Below are 23,657 nucleotides of genomic sequence, written 5' to 3'. Positions count from 1 at the left end.
TCTCCCCCTCGGTCTCTGTCTCTTCCGCTCGGTCTCTGTCTCTCCCCCTCGGTCTCTGTCTTTTCCCCTCGGTCTCCCCCTCGGTCTCTGTCTCTCCCCCTCGGTCTCTGTCTCTCCCCCTCGGTCTCTGTCTCTCCGCCTCGGTCTCTGTCTCTCCTCCTCGGTCTCCTCCTCGGTCTCTTCCTCGGTCTTTGTCTCCCCCCCCTCGGTCTCTGTCTCTCCCCCTCGGTCTCTGTCTCTCCCCCTCGGTCTCTGTCTCTCCCCCTCGGTCTCTGTCTCTCCCTCTCGGTCTCTGTCTCTCCCCCTCGGCCTCTGTCACTCCCCCTCCTCGGCCTCTGTCACTCCCCCTCAGTCTCTGTCTCTCTCCCCCTCGGCCTCTGTCTCCCTTTCGGTCTCTGTCTCTCCCCCTCGGTCTCTGTCTCTCCCCTCTGTCTCTGTCTCCCTTTCGGTCTCTGTCTCCCCTCTGTCTCCCCCTCGGTCTCTGTCTCTACCCCTCGGTCTCTGTCTCTCCCCCTCGGTTCTGTCTCCCCCTCGGTCTATGTCTCTCCCCCTCGGTCTCTGTCTCTTCCGCTCGGTCTCTGTCTCTCCCCCTCGGTCTCTGTCTCTCCCCCTCGGTCTATGTCTCTCCCCCTCGGTCTCTGTCTCTTCCCCTCGGTCTCTGTCTCTCCCCCTCGGTCTCTGTCTCTCCCCCTCGGTCTCTGTCTCTCCGCCTCGGTCTCTGTCTCTCCGCCTCGGTCTCCTCCTCGGTCTCTTCCTCGGTCTTTGTCTCCCCCCCCTCGGTCTCTGTCTCTCCCCCTCGGTCTCTGTCTCTCCCCCTCGGTCTCTGTCTCTCCCCCTCGGTCTCTGTCTCTCCCTCTCGGTCTCTGTCTCTCCCCCTCGGCCTCTGTCACTCCCCCTCCTCGGCCTCTGTCACTCCCCCTCAGTCTCTGTCTCTCTCCCCCTCGGTCTCTGTCTCCCCTCTGTCTCTCCCCCTCGGTCTCTGTCTCCCCCTCAGTCTCTGTCTCCCCCTCGGTCTCTGTCTCGCCCTCGGTCTCTGTCTCGCCCTCGGTCTCTGTCTCGCCCTCGGTCCCCGTGTCCCCCTCGGTCTCTGTCTCCCCCTCGGTCCCCGTGTCCCCCTCTGTCCCCGTCTCCCCCTCGGTCCCTGTCTCCCCCTCGGTCTCTGTCTCCCCCTCGGTCCCGTGTCCCCCTTGGTCTCTGTCTCCCTCTCAGTCTCTGTCTCCCCCTCGGTCTCTGTCTCCCCCTCGGTCCTCGTGTCCCCCTCGGTCCCCGTGTCCCCCTTGGTCTCTGTCTCCCTCTCAGCCTCTGTCTCCCCCTCGGTCCCTGTCTCCCCCTCTCTCTCCCCCTCGGTCTCTGTCTCTCCCCCTCGGTCTCTGTCTCCCCCCCTCGGTCTCTGTCTCCCCCTCGGTCCCGTGTCCCCCTTGGTCTCTGTCTCCCTCTCAGTCTCTGTCTCCCCCTCGGTCCCTATCTCCCCCTCGGTCTCTGTCTCCCCCTCGGTCCCCGTGTCCCCCTTGGTCTCTGTCTCCCTCTCAGTCCCTGTCTCCACCTCGGTCCCCGTGTCCCCCTTGGTCTCTGTCTCCCTCTCAGTCTCTGTCTCCCCCTCGGTCCCTGTCTCCCCCTCGGTCTCTGTCTCCCCCTCGGTCCCCGTGTCCCCCTTGGTCTCTGTCTCCCTCTCAGTCTCTGTCTCCCCCTCGGTCTCTGTCTCCCCCTCGGTCCTCGTGTCCCCCTCGGTCCCCGTGTCCCCCTTGGTCTCTGTCTCCCTCTCAGCCTCTGTCTCCCCCTCGGTCCCTGTCTCCCCCTCTCTCTCCCCCTCGGTCTCTGTCTCTCCCCCTCGGTCTCTGTCTCCCCCCCTCGGTCTCTGTCTCCCCCCCTCGGTCTCTGTCTCTCTCCCCCTCGGTCTCTGTCTCTCCCCTTCTGTCTCCCCTCAGTCTCTGTCTCTCCCCCTCAGTCTCTGTCTCTTCCCCTCGGTCTCTGTCTCTCCCCTGTCTCTGTCTCTCCCCTCTGTCTCTGTCTCTCCCCTCTGTCTCTGTCTCTCCCTTTCGGTCTGTCTCTCCCCCTCAGTCTCTGTCTCTCCCCTCTGTCTCTGTCTCTCCCCTCTGTCTCTGTCTCCCCCTCGGTCTCTGTCTCCCCCTCGGTCTCTGTCTCTCCCCCTCTGTCTCTGTCTCCCCTCTGTCTCTCCCTTTCGGTCTCTGTCTCCCCCTTTCGGTCTCTGTCTCCCCCTCGGTCTCTGTCTCTCCCTTTCGGTCTCTGTCTCCCCCTCTGTCTCTGTCTCTCCCCTCTGTCTCTGTCTCTCCCTTTCGGTCTCTGTCTCCCCCTCGGTCTCTGTCTCTCCCTTTCGGTCTCTGTCTCCCCCTCGGTCTCTGTCTCTCCCCCTCTGTCTCCCCTCTGTCTCTCCCTTTCGGTCTCTGTCTCCCCCTCGGTCTCTGTCTCTCCCCCTCAGTCTCTGTCTCTCCCCCTCAGTCTCTGTCTCCCCCCTCAGTCTCTGTCTCCCCCCTCGGTCTCTGTCTCTCCCCCTCGGTCTCTGTCTCTCCCCCTCGGTCTCTGTCTCTCCCCCTCGGTCTCTGTCTCTCCCCCTCAGTCTCTGTCTCCCCCTCAGTCTCTGTCTCCCCCTCAGTCTCTGTCTCTCCCCCTCTGTCTCTGTCTCTCCCCCTCTGTCTCTGTCTCCCCTCTGTCTCTCCCTTTCGGTCTCTGTCTCCCCCTTTCGGTCTCTGTCTCCCCCTCGGTCTCTGTCTCCCCCCCTCAGTCTCTGTCTCCCCCCTCGGTCTCTGTCTCCCCCCTCGGTCTCTGTCTCTCCCCCTCGGTCTCTGTCTCTCCCTTTCGGTCTCTGTCTCCCCCCTCGGTCTCTGTCTCTCCCCCTCGGTCTCTGTCTCTCCCCTCTGTCTCTGTCTCTCCCCTCTGTCTCTCCCTTTCGGTCTCTGTCTCCCCCCCTCGGTCTCTGTCTCTCCCCCTCAGTCTCTGTCTCTCCCCCTCAGTCTCTGTCTCTTCCCCTCGGTCTCTGTCTCTCCCCTGTCTCTGTCTCTCCCCTCTGTCTCTGTCTCTCCCCTCTGTCTCTGTCTCTCCCTTTCGGTCTGTCTCTCCCCCTCAGTCTCTGTCTCTCCCCTCTGTCTCTGTCTCTCCCCTCTGTCTCTGTCTCCCCCTCGGTCTCTGTCTCCCCTCTGTCTCTCCCTTTCGGTCTCTGTCTCTCCCCTCTGTCTCTGTCTCCCCTCTGTCTCTCCCTTTCGGTCTCTGTCTCTCCCCTCTGTCTCTGTCTCCCCTCTGTCTCTCCCTTTCGGTCTCTGTCTCCCCCTCGGTCTCTGTCTCTCCCTTTCGGTCTCTGTCTCCCCCTCGGTCTCTGTCTCTCCCCCTCTGTCTCTGTCTCCCCTCTGTCTCTCCCTTTCGGTCTCTGTCTCCCCCTCGGTCTCTGTCTCTCCCCCTCAGTCTCTGTCTCTCCCCCTCAGTCTCTGTCTCCCCCCTCAGTCTCTGTCTCCCCCCTCGGTCTCTGTCTCTCCCCCTCGGTCTCTGTCTCTCCCCCTCGGTCTCTGTCTCTCCCCCTTGGTCTCTGTCTCTCCCCCTCAGTCTCTGTCTCCCCCTCAGTCTCTGTCTCCCCCTCAGTCTCTGTCTCTCCCCCTCTGTCTCTGTCTCTCCCCCTCTGTCTCTGTCTCCCCTCTGTCTCTCCCTTTCGGTCTCTGTCTCCCCCTTTCGGTCTCTGTCTCCCCCTCGGTCTCTGTCTCCCCCCCTCAGTCTCTGTCTCCCCCCTCGGTCTCTGTCTCCCCCCTCGGTCTCTGTCTCTCCCCCTCGGTCTCTGTCTCCCCCCTCGGTCTCTGTCTCTCCCCCTCGGTCTCTGTCTCTCCCTTTCGGTCTCTGTCTCTCCCCCTCGGTCTCTGTCTCTCCCCCTCGGTCTCTGTCTCTCCCCTCTGTCTCTGTCTCTCCCCTCTGTCTCTCCCTTTCGGTCTCTGTCTCCCCCCCTCGGTCTCTGTCTCCCCCCCTCGGTCTCTGTCTCTCCCCCTCAGTCTCTGTCTCTCCCCCTCAGTCTCTGTCTCTCCCCCTCAGTCTCTGTCTCTCCCTTGGTCTCTGTCTCCCCCTCGGTCTCTGTCTCTCCCCCTCGGTCTCTGTCTCTCCCCCTCGGTCTCTGTCTCCCTTTCGGTCTCTGTCTCTCCCCCTCGGTCTCTGTCTCTCCCCTCTGTCTCTGTCTCCCTTTCGGTCTCTGTCTCTCCCCTCTGCCTCTGTCTCCCCCATTCGGTCTCTGTCTCCCCTCTGTCTCCCCCTCGGTCTCTGTCTCTCCCCCTCGGTCTCTGTCTCTCCCCCTCGGTCTCTGTCTCTCCCCTCTGTCTCTGTCTCCCGTCTGACTCTCCCCCTCGGTCTCTGTCTCCCCCTCGGTCTCTGTCTCTCCCTTTCGGTCTCTGTCTCCCCCCTCGGTCTCTGTCTCTCCCCCTCGGCCTCTGTCTCTCCCTTTCGGTCTCTGTCTCCCCCTCAGTCTCTGTCTCTCCCCCTTGGTCTCTGTCTCTCCCTTTCGGTCTCTGTCTCTCCCCCTCGGTCTCTGTCTCTCCCCCTCGGTCTCTGTCTCTCCCCCTCGGTCTCTGTCTCTCCCCTCTGTCTCTGTCTCTCCCCTCTGTCTCTCCCTTTCGGTCTCTGTCTCCCCCCTCGGTCTCTGTCTCTCCCCCTCGGTCTCTGTCTCTCCCTTTCGGTCTCTGTCTCCCCCTCAGTCTCTGTCTCTCCCCCTTGGTCTCTGTCTCTCCCTTTCGGTCTCTGTCTCTCCCCCTCGGTCTCTGTCTCTCCCCCTCAGTCTCTGTCTCTCCCCCTCAGTCTCTGTCTCTCCCCCTCAGTCTCTGTCTCTCCCTTGGTCTCTGTCTCCCCCTCGGTCTCTGTCTCTCCCCCTCGGTCTCTGTCTCTCCCCCTTGGTCTCTGTCTCTCCCTTTCGGTCTCTGTCTCTCCCCCTCGGTCTCTGTCTCTCCCCCTCGGTCTCTGTCTCCCCCCTCGGTCTCTGTCTCTCCCCCTCGGTCTCTGTCTCTCCCTTTCGGTCTCTGTCTCCCCCTCAGTCTCTGTCTCTCCCCCTTGGTCTCTGTCTCTCCCTTTCGGTCTCTGTCTCTCCCCCTCGGTCTCTGTCTCTCCCCCTCGGTCTCTGTCTCTCCCCTCTGTCTCTGTCTCTCCCCTCTGTCTCTCCCTTTCGGTCTCTGTCTCCCCCTCGGTCTCTGTCTCTCCCCCTCGGTCTCTGTCTCTCCCTTTCGGTCTCTCCCTTTCGGTCTCTGTCTCCCCCCTCGGTCTCTGTCTCTCCCCCTCGGTCTCTGTCTCTCCCCCTCGGTCTCTGTCTCTCCCCTCTGTCTCTGTCTCTCCCCTCTGTCTCTCCCTTTCGGTCTCTGTCTCCCCCTCGGTCTCTGTCTCTCCCCCTCGGTCTCTGTCTCTCCCCCTCGGTCTCTCCCTTTCGGTCTCTGTCTCCCCCCTCGGTCTCTGTCTCTCCCCCTCGGTCTCTGTCTCTCCCTTTCGGTCTCTGTCTCCCCCTCGGTCTCTGTCTCTCCCCCTCGGTCTCTGTCTCTCCCTTTCGGTCTCTGTCTCTCCCCCTCGGTCTCTGTCTCTCCCCCTCGGTCTCTGTCTCTCCCCCTCTGTCTCTGTCTCCCCTCTGACTCTCCCCCTCGGTCTCTGTCTCTCCCCCTCGGTCTCTGTCTCTCCCCTCTGTCTCTGTCTCCCCTCTGACTCTCCCCCTCGGTCTCTGTCTCCCCCTTGGTCTCTGTCTCCCCTCTGTCTCCCCCTCGGTCTCTGTCTCTCCCCCTCGGTCTCTGTCTCTGTCTCCCCTCTGTCTCTTCCTGTTTCCCGGCTCATCCCATTCTGGATATTTGGGAAAAGTCACTTTTGAAGATTGACAGACTCCTCACCCAATCCCGGGCCGCGTCGTGCATAGCCCCGCCCCTCCCATGCTGGAGAGGTGTGAGGGCGTGGCGTGGTGACGTCACAGGCAGTCTGGGCAGAGGGGTCCGGCGGAGCAGGAGGGGAGCGGCGGCGCCGGGACTCGGGCGGCGCGGGACCGGGACTCAGCGGCAGGTAACCCCGGGACTGTGGGCGGCAGCGGGGAGGAGGCTCCGGGAACTTGTCAGCCATGTGCTCCGGCGGTGAGCGGAGTCCGGGCCCGCGCGGAGGGCTCCTCACTGCGTGTGAGTAACTGACTACTACAACTCCCAGCGTGCAGCGGGCGGGCGTGCTGAGACTTGTAGTGCAAGGACTGAGGCTGCGCGCAGCGGCCACTGCTGAGGTGCCGGAACAATGGGGCACAGGGGCGGCTGGAGGTGGTGGCAGGAGGCCCTGGGGGTCTCAGCAGGGGGTCCCCCCTCCAGCCCTGCAGGGGTCACAACCCCCATCATCCTGCAGAGGGGGAGTCAGGATGTGGGGACCCCCCCAATCCACAGCGGCCCCCATCATTGTTCGACTACAACTCCCCTGTGCCCCGTATATCACTGAGGCGTCCAAGACGGGGCCCCCCCAACTGTCAGCGCCATCATCCTGCCCCCCCGAGTGTCAGCGCCATCATCCTGCCCCCCCGAGTGTCAGCGCCATCATCCTGCCCCCCCGAGTGTCAGCGCCATCATCCTGCCCCCCCGAGTGTCAGCGCCATCATCCTGCCCCCCCGAGTGTCAGCGCCATCATCCTGCCCCCCCGAGTGTCAGCGCCATCATCCTGCCCCCCCGAGTGTCAGCGCCATCATCCTGCCCCCCCGAGTGTCAGCGCCATCATCCTGCCCCCCCGAGTGTCAGCGCCATCATCCTGCCCCCCCGAGTGTCAGCGCCATCATCCTGCCCCCCCGAGTGTCAGCGCCATCATCCTGCCCCCCCGAGTGTCAGCGCCATCATCCTGCCCCCCCGAGTGTCAGCGCCATCATCCTGCCCCCCCGAGTGTCAGCGCCATCATCCTGCCCCCCCGAGTGTCAGCGCCATCATCCTGCCCCCCCGAGTGTCAGCGCCATCATCCTGCCCCCCCGAGTGTCAGCGCCATCATCCTGCCCCCCCGAGTGTCAGCGCCATCATCCTGCCCCCCCGAGTGTCAGCGCCATCATCCTGCCCCCCCGAGTGTCAGCGCCATCATCCTGCCCCCCCGAGTGTCAGCGCCATCATCCTGCCCCCCCGAGTGTCAGCGCCATCATCCTGCCCCCCCGAGTGTCAGCGCCATCATCCTGCCCCCCCGAGTGTCAGCGCCATCATCCTGCCCCCCCGAGTGTCAGCGCCATCATCCTGCCCCCCCGAGTGTCAGCGCCATCATCCTGCCCCCCCGAGTGTCAGCGCCATCATCCTGCCCCCCCGAGTGTCAGCGCCATCATCCTGCCCCCCCGAGTGTCAGCGCCATCATCCTGCCCCCCCGAGTGTCAGCGCCATCATCCTGCCCCCCCGAGTGTCAGCGCCATCATCCTGCCCCCCCGAGTGTCAGCGCCATCATCCTGCCCCCCCGAGTGTCAGCGCCATCATCCTGCCCCCCCGAGTGTCAGCGCCATCATCCTGCCCCCCCGAGTGTCAGCGCCATCATCCTGCCCCCCCGAGTGTCAGCGCCATCATCCTGCCCCCCCGAGTGTCAGCGCCATCATCCTGCCCCCCCGAGTGTCAGCGCCATCATCCTGCCCCCCCGAGTGTCAGCGCCATCATCCTGCCCCCCCGAGTGTCAGCGCCATCATCCTGCCCCCCCGAGTGTCAGCGCCATCATCCTGCCCCCCCGAGTGTCAGCGCCATCATCCTGCCCCCCCGAGTGTCAGCGCCATCATCCTGCCCCCCCGAGTGTCAGCGCCATCATCCTGCCCCCCCGAGTGTCAGCGCCATCATCCTGCCCCCCCGAGTGTCAGCGCCATCATCCTGCCCCCCCGAGTGTCAGCGCCATCATCCTGCCCCCCCGAGTGTCGGCGCCATCATCCTGCCCCCCCGAGTGTCGGCGCCATCATCCTGCCCCCCCGAGTGTCGGCGCCATCATCCTGCCCCCCCGAGTGTCGGCGCCATCATCCTGCCCCCCCGAGTGTCGGCGCCATCATCCTTCCCCCCCGAGTGTCGGCGCCATCATCCTTCCCCCCCGAGTGTCGGCGCCATCATCCTTCCCCCCCGAGTGTCGGCGCCATCATCCTTCCCCCCCGAGTGTCGGCGCCATCATCCTTCCCCCCCGAGTGTCGGCGCCATCATCCTTCCCCCCCGAGTGTCGGCGCCATCATCCTTCCCCCCCGAGTGTCGGCGCCATCATCCTTCCCCCCCGAGTGTCGGCGCCATCATCCTTCCCCCCCGAGTGTCGGCGCCATCATCCTTCCCCCCCGAGTGTCGGCGCCATCATCCTTCCCCCCCGAGTGTCGGCGCCATCATCCTTCCCCCCCGAGTGTCGGCGCCATCATCCTTCCCCCCCGAGTGTCGGCGCCATCATCCTTCCCCCCCGAGTGTCGGCGCCATCATCCTTCCCCCCCGAGTGTCGGCGCCATCATCCTTCCCCCCCGAGTGTCGGCGCCATCATCCTTCCCCCCCGAGTGTCGGCGCCATCATCCTTCCCCCCCGAGTGTCGGCGCCATCATCCTTCCCCCCCGAGTGTCGGCGCCATCATCCTTCCCCCCCGAGTGTCGGCGCCATCATCCTTCCCCCCCGAGTGTCGGCGCCATCATCCTTCCCCCCCGAGTGTCGGCGCCATCATCCTTCCCCCCCGAGTGTCGGCGCCATCATCCTTCCCCCCCGAGTGTCGGCGCCATCATCCTTCCCCCCCGAGTGTCGGCGCCATCATCCTTCCCCCCCGAGTGTCGGCGCCATCATCCTTCCCCCCCGAGTGTCGGCGCCATCATCCTTCCCCCCCGAGTGTCGGCGCCATCATCCTTCCCCCCCGAGTGTCGGCGCCATCATCCTTCCCCCCCGAGTGTCGGCGCCATCATCCTTCCCCCCCGAGTGTCGGCGCCATCATCCTTCCCCCCCGAGTGTCGGCGCCATCATCCTTCCCCCCCGAGTGTCGGCGCCATCATCCTTCCCCCCCGAGTGTCGGCGCCATCATCCTTCCCCCCCGAGTGTCGGCGCCATCATCCTTCCCCCCCGAGTGTCGGCGCCATCATCCTTCCCCCCCGAGTGTCGGCGCCATCATCCTTCCCCCCCGAGTGTCGGCGCCATCATCCTTCCCCCCCGAGTGTCGGCGCCATCATCCTTCCCCCCCGAGTGTCGGCGCCATCATCCTTCCCCCCCGAGTGTCGGCGCCATCATCCTTCCCCCCCGAGTGTCGGCGCCATCATCCTTCCCCCCCGAGTGTCGGCGCCATCATCCTTCCCCCCCGAGTGTCGGCGCCATCATCCTGCCCCCCCGAGTGTCGGCGCCATCATCCTGCCCCCCCGAGTGTCGGCGCCATCATCCTGCCCCCCCGAGTGTCGGCGCCATCATCCTGCCCCCCCCGAGTGTCGGCGCCATCATCCTGCCCCCCCCGAGTGTCGGCGCCATCATCCTGCCCCCCCCGAGTGTCGGCGCCATCATCCTGCCCCCCCCGAGTGTCGGCGCCATCATCCTGCCCCCCCCGAGTGTCGGCGCCATCATCCTGCCCCCCCCGAGTGTCGGCGCCATCATCCTGCCCCCCCCGAGTGTCGGCGCCATCATCCTGCCCCCCCCGAGTGTCGGCGCCATCATCCTGCCCCCCCCCGAGTGTCGGCGCCATCATCCTGCCCCCCCCCGAGTGTCGGCGCCATCATCCTGCCCCCCCCCCGAGTGTCGGCGCCGCCATCCTGCCCCCCCCCCGAGTGTCGGCGCCGCCATCCTGCCCCCCCCCCGAGTGTCGGCGCCGCCATCCTGCCCCCCCCCGAGTGTCGGCGCCGCCATCCTGCCCCCCCCCGAGTGTCGGCGCCGCCATCCTGCCCCCCCCCGAGTGTCGGCGCCGCCATCCTGCCCCCCCCCGAGTGTCGGCGCCGCCATCCTGCCCCCCCCCGAGTGTCGGCGCCGCCATCCTGCCCCCCAAGTGTCGGTGTTATCCCCCCCTCTACAGTGTTGGGGCTTTTTTTGCTTCTGTGCAGTTTTGGGAAATAATTTCCGACTCCGGTTTCTGCGCCGCACGGTTTCCTCTCCGATTATCTGCGTGAGTGACGTCTGCTCCTCTTCCTCCGTGAGGCAGGAAAGTGTTATGTGAATGGAAAGTCTAGTGGTGAAGATGATGCTGCTCTTAAAGGGGCGGTAGCGGGAGTATGATGAAGCCCTCTGAGGGACAGTGCTCTTGCAGCTTATCATTAACCCTTCCATAGGGGTTTTCTAGTACTGTAATAGGAGTGATCGGCGGAGGTCTGACTCCCTCCTAATAGTGTTACCAATCATCTGAATGAACTGACCATGGCACAGCGCCACATGTATTGCTGTGGCTGTGCCTGGTACTGCTACTGTGTGAATATGTATATTTGAGCTGCAATACTGGACACTGCCACTACTGGATGTATGGCGCTGTCTTTATAAACAGTAGCGGGGTCGCAGCGATCAGTCAGGATTAATATGTTGACTCGGGACAGTGGGGACTTAAAGGGATCCTCGTGAGTGTCAAACACGTAGCTGGACAGTCAGAGAAAGCCCTTAATGCGCGAATGGCTAAAGTAACCAATCCCCTGTCACTTTTAGGATCTTTAGGATCTTTCATGATCAATGATCGGCGGACAAAACTTTTGTTTTTCAGTTCTCTAATTAATTAAAAAGTTGGAAACTTTTATATTTCACTAAAATAAATTTTGATTTCTAAAAAAAAAATTGTGGCCAAAAGTTTTCTAATTCTCTATTTGTTCATAAAAAAAAATATTTTTTCAATATTTACCTTTTATTTTTATTTTTTAAACTCACTTTTGCCTCTTCAGTGTTTTCTGAGTGGGATTTGCTGTTGTGATTTCCCCTCGGGTGCGCCTGCGTCTCCCCTCTCTTTCCCCTCCGGTGCGCCTGCGTCTCCCCTCTCTTTCCCCTCCGGTGCGCCTGCGTCTCCCCTCTCTTTCCCCTCCGCTGCGCCTGCGTCTCCCCTCTCTTTCCCCTCCGCTGCGCCTGCGTCTCCCCTCTCTTTCCCCTCCGCTGCGCCTGCGTCTCCCCTCTCTTTCCCCTCCGCTGCGCCTGCGTCTCCCCTCTCTTTCCCCTCCGCTGCGCCTGCGTCTCCCCTCTCTTTCCCCTCCGCTGCGCCTGCGTCTCCCCTCTCTTTCCCCTCCGCTGCGCCTGCGTCTCCCCTCTCTTTCCCCTCCGCTGCGCCTGCGTCTCCCCTCTCTTTCCCCTCCGCTGCGCCTGCGTCTCCCCTCTCTTTCCCCTCCGCTGCGCCTGCGTCTCCCCTCTCTTTCCCCTCCGCTGCGCCTGCGTCTCCCCTCTCTTTCCCCTCCGCTGCGCCTGCGTCTCCCCTCTCTTTCCCCTCCGCTGCGCCTGCGTCTCCCCTCTCTTTCCCCTCCGCTGCGCCTGCGTCTCCCCTCTCTTTCCCCTCCGCTGCGCCTGCGTCTCCCCTCTCTTTCCCCTCCGCTGCGCCTGCGTCTCCCCTCTCTTTCCCCTCCGCTGCGCCTGCGTCTCCCCTCTCTTTCCCCTCCGCTGCGCCTGCGTCTCCCCTCTCTTTCCCCTCCGCTGCGCCTGCGTCTCCCCTCTCTTTCCCCTCCGCTGCGCCTGCGTCTCCCCTCTCTTTCCCCTCCGCTGCGCCTGCGTCTCCCCTCTCTTTCCCCTCCGCTGCGCCTGCGTCTCCCCTCTCTTTCCCCTCCGCTGCGCCTGCGTCTCCCCTCTCTTTCCCCTCCGCTGCGCCTGCGTCTCCCCTCTCTTTCCCCTCCGCTGCGCCTGCGTCTCCCCTCTCTTTCCCCTCCGCTGCGCCTGCGTCTCCCCTCTCTTTCCCCTCCGCTGCGCCTGCGTCTCCCCTCTCTTTCCCCTCCGCTGCGCCTGCGTCTCCCCTCTCTTTCCCCTCCGCTGCGCCTGCGTCTCCCCTCTCTTTCCCCTCCGCTGCGCCTGCGTCTCCCCTCTCTTTCCCCTCCGCTGCGCCTGCGTCTCCCCTCTCTTTCCCCTCCGCTGCGCCTGCGTCTCCCCTCTCTTTCCCCTCCGCTGCGCCTGCGTCTCCCCTCTCTTTCCCCTCCGCTGCGCCTGCGTCTCCCCTCTCTTTCCCCTCCGCTGCGCCTGCGTCTCCCCTCTCTTTCCCCTCCGCTGCGCCTGCGTCTCCCCTCTCTTTCCCCTCCGCTGCGCCTGCGTCTCCCCTCTCTTTCCCCTCCGCTGCGCCTGCGTCTCCCCTCTCTTTCCCCTCCGCTGCGCCTGCGTCTCCCCTCTCTTTCCCCTCCGCTGCGCCTGCGTCTCCCCTCTCTTTCCCCTCCGCTGCGCCTGCGTCTCCCCTCTCTTTCCCCTCCGCTGCGCCTGCGTCTCCCCTCTCTTTCCCCTCCGCTGCGCCTGCGTCTCCCCTCTCTTTCCCCTCCGCTGCGCCTGCGTCTCCCCTCTCTTTCCCCTCCGCTGCGCCTGCGTCTCCCCTCTCTTTCCCCTCCGCTGCGCCTGCGTCTCCCCTCTCTTTCCCCTCCGCTGCGCCTGCGTCTCCCCTCTCTTTCCCCTCCGCTGCGCCTGCGTCTCCCCTCTCTTTCCCCTCCGCTGCGCCTGCGTCTCCCCTCTCTTTCCCCTCCGCTGCGCCTGCGTCTCCCCTCTCTTTCCCCTCCGCTGCGCCTGCGTCTCCCCCCTCTTTCCCCTCCGCTGCGCCTGCGTCTCCCCCCTCTTTCCCCTCCGCTGCGCCTGCGTCTCCCCTCTCTTTCCCCTCGGCTGCGCCTGCGTCTCCCCTCTCTTTCCCCTCGGCTGCGCCTGCGTCTCCCCTCTCTTTCCCCTCGGCTGCGCCTGCGTCTCCCCTCTCTTTCCCCTCGGCTGCGCCTGCGTCTCCCCTCTCTTTCCCCTCGGCTGCGCCTGCGTCTCCCCCCTCTTTCCCCTCGGCTGCGCCTGCGTCTCCCCTCTCTTTCCCCTCGGCTGCGCCTGCGTCTCCCCTCTCTTTCCCCTCGGCTGCGCCTGCGTCTCCCCTCTCTTTCCCCTCGGCTGCGCCTGCGTCTCCCCTCTCTTTCCCCTCGGCTGCGCCTGCGTCTCCCCTCTCTTTCCCCTCGGCTGCGCCTGCGTCTCCCATCGACGCCGAGCTGCTGATCTGACAGTAAGCCATTAGGTGCGAGGTCGTTAAACAGTTAACAGTGCCTCGTTGTCGCGTCCGCTCCGCTACATTCCAGAAAAATCCTTGTCATTCCTGCCGGAGACTCAATAACTGAGCAGGAAAAAATATCCCAACCCGCGGGGGCACTGAGCGCCGGTGTGGATTACAGGGGGTCCGCACCCGAGCTACTGCTGTCAGCTGCGCACCGCACTCACAATACCCGACTTATGAAACTTATTTTTTTCCCCGTAGGGAAACATTGATCATAGGAATTTTTACACCAAAAGCCTCAAAAAGGTCAGTCATTTGTATGAAGGCCCATAGTCGGCGTCGTGATCTTGTCCACTCCCCCAAGGGTCGGCGGCGCCACTTCTCCCTGTCCCCACACCCCCCGAGGGTCATCGTCACTCTGTCCCCCCTCTGGCGTTGTTGACCCTCCTAAGGCTCACGCCCCCTACCTCCCCGAAGGTAAGCGGCTTCAAACAGACCCTCCCCGAGGGTCAGTGGCTTTGCCCCACCAAAGGTCATCGTCGCCCGTCCCTTTCCCCCCTTCTTGAATCATGCCCCCCTACCTCCCCAGGGTCATCGCCCCGTCCTGCCCACCTCCGAGGATCATCATCTTGTCCTCCCGAAGGTCATCGTCACACGCCCCCCTACCTCCCCGAGGGTTGGCTGCATCAACACTCCACACCCCTGAGTTTCGGTGCCTTTGCCCCCCCCCGCACCATGAGGGTCGGTGTCTTCACCCTTAGTCCCATCCCCTTCCCCCCCCCCGAGGGTCATCGACGCTCCATCCCCCTCCTTCCCGAGGGTCGGCGTTGTTGACCCATACGTCCCCGAGGATCAGCAGCGTCAACACCATCTAAACGCATCGACAGCGCGGATCCTATTGTAACGAACCCTCAGCTGTATGTAGTGTTGACTGCGGATATTAGGGGGTTGCTATAGGTTTATGACCCTGCGTGATCTGTCGCTCGTGCTGTTTCTGCTGCGCCGGACACCAGACAGCGACGGCCCCGGAATAGACGGCGCTCTATATATACATAACCCCGACTATTTGGGGAAAGCGAGTCACCCGGGTATTTATACCGAGCGCAGAACCTCAGCAGCTGTGTCCGATCCTGGAAAAGCTGGGTGACCACCATTCTGGCCACTCCCCGAGCCCCAGCGATGGGGATAATGATGGTGGGAGGAGGACGAGCTCGAGGATCCTGTAATGAGCGATCCCCCCTTCTTAATCTTCAAAGACCTAATCCGCTTTCTGATACTTTCTAGACTTTTTGCTTTCTTTGAAATCTCGTCCCGGTTGTATAATTGTCGAGCATGTTAATACACTGCACGACATACGGCGCGCTGCCCCTTTAAATGTTAGGTAATTGCGTTATGAGCAATTCCCTTCAATGGTGAGCTGATTCCTATGATTGGAGATTAAGCGTCTGACTTGTCATCGTATATTCTGTTTTTATTCCCTAGGGGAATATGATAGATCTTAGTTTATTTATTACGTACTCTAGTCACAGCTAAAGCTGTGCCGGTTTTACAATCGCCATTGCATTGTGGGAGACGTCAGCGTAGGACTCGATCTCTCAGCTGCTGTCCTATATCACATAGAAGGAGCTAATCTGTTTTTTAGGGGTGGAGGCAATGACAAATTTTGAAAGCAGCTTTGAATGTGACTGGAGAAGATAAAACAACTAAAACTTGATTTAAAGGGACGTTACCACTTGCCATAAAACTGTTTGTTTTTTTCTACCTGTTATAAATGCCGCTTTCCTCCTGAGTCCGGCGCTGTTTTTATTTTCTTTTTGCGCCTCTGCGTTCCTGAGATACGACGCTTTCTTTTCTGTATATAAATAGTCCTGTGGGCGTGGTCCTGACCACCTTCCTTGATAGCCACGCCCACTTAGCTTCCCTGTATATAAATCTAGTCATTTTTGCGAAGGCCATATCTCAGGAACGGAGAGGCGCAGGAACAAAAGAAAAACATTACCGGTTTCACGAAAACAGCGGCATTTACACCAGATAAAGAAAATACTTGTTTATGGCGAGTTAAAGATCCCCTTTAAATCTTTCAAACCAAGATTTAGTCTAAAATCAAGTGTAGACTTTAAGATAATGCTAAGAAATATATCAGTCTGGCTGATAAGAGGAGACTAAAGTATATATGAAGCTACTCAGGACATGGTTAGTTTATTCTTTGTCGTATCTGTCCCTTTAAATGATCCATTGTAGTCTTGTCTTTTGCGGCTTCCTCTTCTATCCAGGTTCTGAAGTTTGGTCTGTTTTCTTAAAGGGCCACTTCCTCACACTTGAGTGTTTGTTGTATCAGCTGACGTGTACAAACAAGAGCTGGGCAGATGTGACACGGGCCGTGAATATGGGGTGGGGAGGGGTAACGGGAAGGAAGACCTGTCTGGCCCAACTCTACATGTGCTAAGGGGGCACTTTAAGGATTAGTGACGCCATCCTGACCACAGTGTTAGCCTTGCTTCCCACAGTATACTCACATCCCCCTCTCTTATTCCTTGGCTACAGTGTGTCAGTCTTCATGTAATTCTGGAATTCTGTTCATGATCCATGAGTCTTGGAAACAGCGTAGTATTAGCCTATAACACCGCAACCCCCTAACTATAAACTGCTGCAGTGCGCAGCGGAGTGTGTGAGCGTCACATGAGCCGCAGGAAACACCGCGGAAAAGAAAGCGAGGCTTGTTCTCACACAAACGGTAACTGTTATCAGCCGAAAAGAGGAGGAGGATGAGCTGCACCGAGAATATATATATATATATATATATATATATATATATATACACAGAGGAGGCGGAACGGTCACTGAACATAGGAGCAGTATTATAATAATTATATTCTAGTACATAGGGGCAGTATTATAGTAGTTATATTCTTGTACATAGGGGACAGTATTATAGTAGTTATATTCTTGTACATAGGGAGCAGTATTATAGTAGTTATATTCTTGTACATAGGGGCAGTATTATAGTTATATTCTTGTACATAGGGGCAGTATTATAGTAGTTATATTCTTGTACATAGGGGGCAGTATTATAGTAGTTATATTCTTGTACATAGGGGCAGTATTATAGTAGTTATATTCTTGTACATAGGGGGCAGTATTATAGTAGTTATATTCTTGTACATAGGGGCAGTATTATAGTAGTTATATTCTTGTACATAGGGGCAGTATTATAGTAGTTATATTCTTGTACATAGGAGCAGTATTATAGTAGTTATATTCTTGTACATAGGAGCAGTATTATAGTAGTTATATTCTTGTACATAGGGGGCAGTATTATAGTAGTTATATTCTTGTACATAGGAGCAGTATTATAGTAGTTATATTCTTGTACATAGGGGCAGTATTATAGTAGTTATATTCTTGTACATAGGAGCAGTATTATAGTAGTTATATTCTTGTACATAGGGGCAGTATTATAGTAGTTATATTCTTGTACATAGGAGCAGTATTATAGTAGTTATATTCTTGTACATAGGAGCAGTATTATAGTAGTTATATTCTTGTACATAGGAGCAGTATTATAGTAGTTATATTCTTGTACATAGGAGCAGTATTATAGTAGTTATATTCTTGTACATAGGGGCAGTATTATAGTAGTTATATTCCTGTATATAGGGGGCAGTATTATAGTAGTTATATTCTTGTACATAGGAGCAGTATTATAGTAGTTATATTCTTGTACATAGGGAGCAGTATTATAGTAGTTATATTCTTGTACATAGGGGGCAGTATTATAGTAGTTATATTCTTAATAATAAATAATAATCTTTATTTTTATATAGCGCTAACATATTCCGCAGCGCTTTACATTTTGCACACATCATCATCACTGTCCCCGATGAGGCTCACAATCTAAATTCCCTATTAGTATGTCTTTAGAATGTGGGAGGAAACCGGAGTGCCCGGAGGAAACCCACGCAAACACGGGGAGAACATACAAACTCCTTGCAGATGTTGTCCTTGGTGGGATTCGAACCCAGGACCCCAGCGCTGCAAGGCTGCAGCGCTAACCACTGAGCCACCGTGCCGCCCTATAGTAGTTGTATTCTTGTACATAGGGGCAGTAGGGTATATTTGCACTGTTGGTGGGCATTATATATAGTCAGTATGTGTCGGTGTCAGGAGCTCTTTGAAGCTCCGTTGATCCCTGTAGATTGGTGAGGGATCAGTTCGGGATCAGCGCTCCGGAGAGATGATGCCACTTGTACAGTAATAGTGAAGGCTTTTTCTTTCCTCCGTGCTCAGTATTTGTGGTCGCCGTTGTTTCTTCTGTATTTTCACCCCCTCACACGGTTGTGTAGTTGCAGATGATCGGTTTGCCCCTTGTGGTTGATGTTTCTTCTGTTTCCCTGTGTCGCTTTCACTCGCTGACCGTCCCTCAGTTTCATCCTCTGTGACCTCGCTGCACCACAGCCGGCCCTGGGAGCTGCAGGAATAAAAGTAATGGCTATAAGAACAAGATACAGATATATATCCGGGGCAGACGTTGGCGAGGAGCGAGACCTCACATCCAGTGTGAACCTTCGTTTTTAGGTCTGAAAAATGCCTCCTTTTGTTCCACAACCCCCCCCCGGCACTAACCTCCAGGCAGTGTCGGGAGGAGGGTTGTCAGACGCCACTTGAAGGGATTGCACACACTTGTTCTTGTGTTCCCTTGTTTGGAGTCCAGCTGCAATACCAGACACAGCCTGAGGTTGGGTGTGGCGCTGTTTCTGGAAGAATGCTATATTTAGCTTTAGCCGCCTTTAATTTTGCACTGTCCCTTTAAGGCAGCCTGCGATTGTCAGGCAACTGTATCATAGCGCGCTGTTTGTAAAATGAAAGGAGTCCAGATATAGCCTGCGCCTGCCTGCGCGCTGGGGATAATCGCCCCCTTGTACCGCCGCTCTGCTTTGTTGTCTCCGCTCGGTCACATTGGTATTCCAGGGAGAAATCTCCTCCTGACTCCAAATTCCCGACCCCTCCACATCCACATAGGCGGATCCCATCCTGGCCGCTGCTGGCGGGAGCGACGCTAGAAGCCAAGCCGGTAAGTGATCAGCCCCATAGGAGATCTGCTGCTGGGAAAGCCGGAGGGATTCTCTACAGGTCTGCAGGTTGTATGTCAGGGATCTGATAGCGGAGGAAACAGAGGAGCCGCTGGAACATGGAGTGACCGGGAGCCATGTTTACCTAAGAGTCCACTGAGCAAGCAGCGCCGCCGTCACTGGGTAAACGGTGTCCTCCGGGCGGCTACTGGTGCACCCACACAGATTCCCTTTCTGGCACGTGGTTTAAAATAACAGATTACTGCCATATGGTGCATGGAGCCGACACCATGCATGCTAAATGGTTCTTCACGGCTATATAGAGAAGTTTCTAGCTATACAGAGGTATAATACTGCCCCCTATGTGCAAGAATATAACTACTATAATACTGCTCCTATGTACAGGAATATAACTACTATAATACTGCTCCCTATGTGCAAGAATATAACTACTATAATACTGCTCCTATGTACAGGAATATAACTACTATAATACTGCTCCTATGTACAAGAATATAACTACTATAATACTGCTCCCTATATACAAGAATATAACTACTATAATACTGCCCCCTATGTACAAGAATATAACTACTATAATACTGCCCCCTATATACAAGAATATAACTACTATAATACTGCTCCTATGTACAAGAATATAACTACTATAATACTGCCTCTATGTACAAGAATATAACTACTATAATACTGCCCCCTATGTACAAGAATATAACTACTATAATACTGCCCCCTATATACAAGAATATAACTACTATAATACTGCTCCTATGTACAAGAATATAACTACTATAATACTGCTCCCTATATACAAGAATATAACTACTATAATACTGCCCCCTATGTACAAGAATATAACTACTATAATACTGCCCCCTATATACAAGAATATAACTACTATAATACTGCTCCTATGTACAAGAATATAACTACTATAATACTGCCTCTATGTACAAGAATATAACTACTATAATACTGCCCCCTATGTACAAGAATATAACTACTATAATACTGCCCCTATGTACAAGAATATAACTACTATAATACTGCGCCTATGTACAAGAATATAACTACTATAATACTGCCCCCTATGTACAAGAATATAACTACTATAATACTGCCCCCTATGTACAAGAATATAACTACTATAATACTGCCCCCTATGTACAAGAATATAACTACTATAATACTGCCCCCTATGTACAAGAATATAACTACTATAATACTGCCCCTATGTACAAGAATATAACTACTATAATACTGCTCCTATGTACAAGAATATAACTACTATAATACTGCCCCCTATGTGCAAGAATATAACTACTATAATACTGCTCCTATGTACAAGAATATAACTACTATAATACTGCGCCTATGTACAAGAATATAACTACTATAATACTGCCCCCTATGTACAAGAATATAACTACTATAATACTGCCCCTATGTACAAGAATATAACTACTATAATACTGCCCCTATGTGCAAGAATATAACTACTATAATACTGCCCCTATGTACAAGAATATAACTACTATAATACTGCCCCTATGTACAAGAATATAACTACTATAATACTGCCCCCTATGTGCAAGAATATAACTACTATAATACTGCTCCTATGTACAAGAATATAACTACTATAATACTGCCCCTATGTACAAGAATATAACTACTATAATACTGCCCCCTATGTGCAAGAATATAACTACTATAATACTGCTCCTATGTACAAGAATATAACTACTATAATACTGCCCCTATGTACAAGAATATAACTACTATAATACTGCCCCTATGTACAAGAATATAACTACTATAATACTGCCCCCTATGTGCAAGAATATAACTACTATAATACTGCCCCTATGTACAAGAATATAACTAGTATAATACTGCCCCCTATGTGCAAGAATATAACTACTATAATACTGCCTCCTATGTACAAGAATATAACTACTATAATACTGCCTCCTATGTACAAGAATATAACTACTATAATACTGCCCCTATGTACAAGAATATAACTACTATAATACTGCTCCCTATATACAAGAATATAACTACTATAATACTGCCCCTATGTACAAGAATATAACTACTATAATACTGCCCCCTATGTGCAAGAATATAACTACTATAATACTGCCCCTTATGTGCAAGAATATAACTACTATAATACTACCCCCTATGTACATGAATATAACTACTATAATACTGCCTCCTATGTACAAGAATATAACTACTATAATACTGCCCCTATGTACAAGAATATAACTACTATAATACTGCCCCTATGTACAAGAATATAACTACTGTAGTACTGCCCCCTATGTGCAAGAATATAACTACTATAATACTGCCCCCTATGTGCAAGAATATAACTACTATAATACGGCTCCTATGTGCAAGAATATAACTACTATAATACGGCCCCTATGTACAAGAATATAACTACTATAATACTGCCTCCTATGTACAAGAATATAACTACTATAATACTGCTCCCTATATACAAGAATATAACTACTATAATACTGCCCCCTATGTGCAAGAATATAACTACTATAATACTGCCCCCTATGTGCAAGAATATAACTACTATAATACTGCTCCTATGTACAAGAATATAACTACTATAATACTGCCCCTATGTACAAGAATATAACTACTATAATACTGCCCCCTATGTGCAAGAATATAACTACTATAATACTGCTCCTATGTACAAGAATATAACTACTATAATACTGCCCCTATGTACAAGAATATAACTACTATAATACTGCCCCTATGTACAAGAATATAACTACTATAATACTGCCCCCTATGTGCAAGAATATAACTACTATAATACTGCCCCTATGTACAAGAATATAACTAGTATAATACTGCCCCCTATGTGCAAGAATATAACTACTATAATACTGCCTCCTATGTACAAGAATATAACTACTATAATACTGCCTCCTATGTACAAGAATATAACTACTATAATACTGCCCCTATGTACAAGAATATAACTACTATAATACTGCTCCCTATATACAAGAATATAACTACTATAATACTGCCCCTATGTACAAGAATATAACTACTATAATACTGCCCCCTATGTGCAAGAATATAACTACTATAATACTGCCCCTTATGTGCAAGAATATAACTACTATAATACTACCCCCTATGTACATGAATATAACTACTATAATACTGCCTCCTATGTACAAGAATATAACTACTATAATACTGCCCCTATGTACAAGAATATAACTACTATAATACTGCCCCTATGTACAAGAATATAACTACTGTAGTACTGCCCCCTATGTGCAAGAATATAACTACTATAATACTGCCCCCTATGTGCAAGAATATAACTACTATAATACGGCTCCTATGTGCAAGAATATAACTACTATAATACGGCCCCTATGTACAAGAATATAACTACTATAATACTGCCTCCTATGTACAAGAATATAACTACTATAATACTGCTCCCTATATACAAGAATATAACTACTATAATACTGCCCCCTATGTGCAAGAATATAACTACTATAATACTGCCCCCTATGTGCAAGAATATAACTACTATAATACTGCCCCCATGTACAAGAATATAACTACTATAATACGGCCCCTATGTACAGTAATATAACTACTATAATACTGCCCCAGGTACGAGAATATAACTACTATAATACTGCCCCCTATGTACAAGAATATAACTACTATAATACTGCCCCTTTGTACAAGAATATAACTACTATAATACTGCCCCTATGTACAAGAATATAACTACTATAATACTGCGCCTATGTACAAGAATATAACTACTATAATACTGCCCCCTATGTACAAGAATATAACTACTATAATACTGCCCCCTATGTACAAGAATATAACTACTATAATACTGCCCCCTATGTACAAGAATATAACTACTATAATACTGCCCCCTATGTACAAGAATATAACTACTATAATACTGCCCCTATGTACAAGAATATAACTACTATAATACTGCTCCTATGTACAAGAATATAACTACTATAATACTGCCCCCTATGTGCAAGAATATAACTACTATAATACTGCTCCTATGTACAAGAATATAACTACTATAATACTGCGCCTATGTACAAGAATATAACTACTATAATACTGCCCCCTATGTACAAGAATATAACTACTATAATACTGCCCCTATGTACAAGAATATAACTACTATAATACTGCCCCTATGTGCAAGAATATAACTACTATAATACTGCCCCTATGTACAAGAATATAACTACTATAATACTGCCCCTATGTACAAGAATATAACTACTATAATACTGCCCCCTATGTGCAAGAATATAACTACTATAATACTGCTCCTATGTACAAGAATATAACTACTATAATACTGCCCCTATGTACAAGAATATAACTACTATAATACTGCCCCCTATGTGCAAGAATATAACTACTATAATACTGCTCCTATGTACAAGAATATAACTACTATAATACTGCCCCTATGTACAAGAATATAACTACTATAATACTGCCCCTATGTACAAGAATATAACTACTATAATACTGCCCCCTATGTGCAAGAATATAACTACTATAATACTGCCCCTATGTACAAGAATATAACTAGTATAATACTGCCCCCTATGTGCAAGAATATAACTACTATAATACTGCCTCCTATGTACAAGAATATAACTACTATAATACTGCCTCCTATGTACAAGAATATAACTACTATAATACTGCCCCTATGTACAAGAATATAACTACTATAATACTGCTCCCTATATACAAGAATATAACTACTATAATACTGCCCCTATGTACAAGAATATAACTACTATAATACTGCCCCCTATGTGCAAGAATATAACTACTATAATACTGCCCCTTATGTGCAAGAATATAACTACTATAATACTACCCCCTATGTACATGAATATAACTACTATAATACTGCCTCCTATGTACAAGAATATAACTACTATAATACTGCCCCTATGTACAAGAATATAACTACTATAATACTGCCCCTATGTACAAGAATATAACTACTGTAGTACTGCCCCCTATGTGCAAGAATATAACTACTATAATACTGCCCCCTATGTGCAAGAATATAACTACTATAATACGGCTCCTATGTGCAAGAATATAACTACTATAATACGGCCCCTATGTACAAGAATATAACTACTATAATACTGCCTCCTATGTACAAGAATATAACTACTATAATACTGCTCCCTATATACAAGAATATAACTACTATAATACTGCCCCCTATGTGCAAGAATATAACTACTATAATACTGCCCCCTATGTGCAAGAATATAACTACTATAATACTGCTCCTATGTACAAGAATATAACTACTATAATACTGCCCCTATGTACAAGAATATAACTACTATAATACTGCCCCCTATGTGCAAGAATATAACTACTATAATACTGCTCCTATGTACAAGAATATAACTACTATAATACTGCCCCTATGTACAAGAATATAACTAC

The 23,657-nt window shown here is 53.5% G+C and overlaps 2 protein-coding genes across 8 annotated transcripts in view; both read left to right on the top strand.

The window, feature by feature from the left end:
• The first annotated feature begins 618 nt into the window (after positions 1-618).
• Positions 619-10,068, top strand: LOC141048580 (uncharacterized). Its single transcript, XM_073544296.1, has 2 exons — positions 619-1,831; positions 9,956-10,068. Exons 1-2 carry the CDS (start codon positions 619-621, stop codon positions 10,066-10,068), a joined length of 1,326 nt encoding a protein of 441 aa, XP_073400397.1.
• Positions 5,852-23,657, top strand: part of PPFIBP1 (PPFIA binding protein 1) — an 80,468-nt gene continuing 62,662 nt past the window's right edge. For 6 of the 7 annotated variants that reach the window (XM_073544281.1, XM_073544278.1, XM_073544280.1 and 3 more), the window contains exon 1: positions 5,852-6,009. The gene's annotated coding sequence lies outside the window, so the exon portion shown is untranslated. Of the gene's footprint in view, positions 6,010-18,027; positions 18,095-23,657 lie in introns of those variants that run through there. The other variant, XM_073544275.1, reaches the window with a different exon arrangement.

The sequence above is a fragment of the Dendrobates tinctorius genome, unplaced genomic scaffold (assembly GCF_039654945.1).
Source record: "Dendrobates tinctorius isolate UK_male_01 unplaced genomic scaffold, ASM3965494v1 ptg000136l, whole genome shotgun sequence".
NCBI classification, from domain to species: Eukaryota; Metazoa; Chordata; class Amphibia; order Anura; family Dendrobatidae; genus Dendrobates; species Dendrobates tinctorius.
Note: the sequence above shows the minus strand (reverse complement) of the source record. Positions and strands in the feature narration are given on the sequence as shown.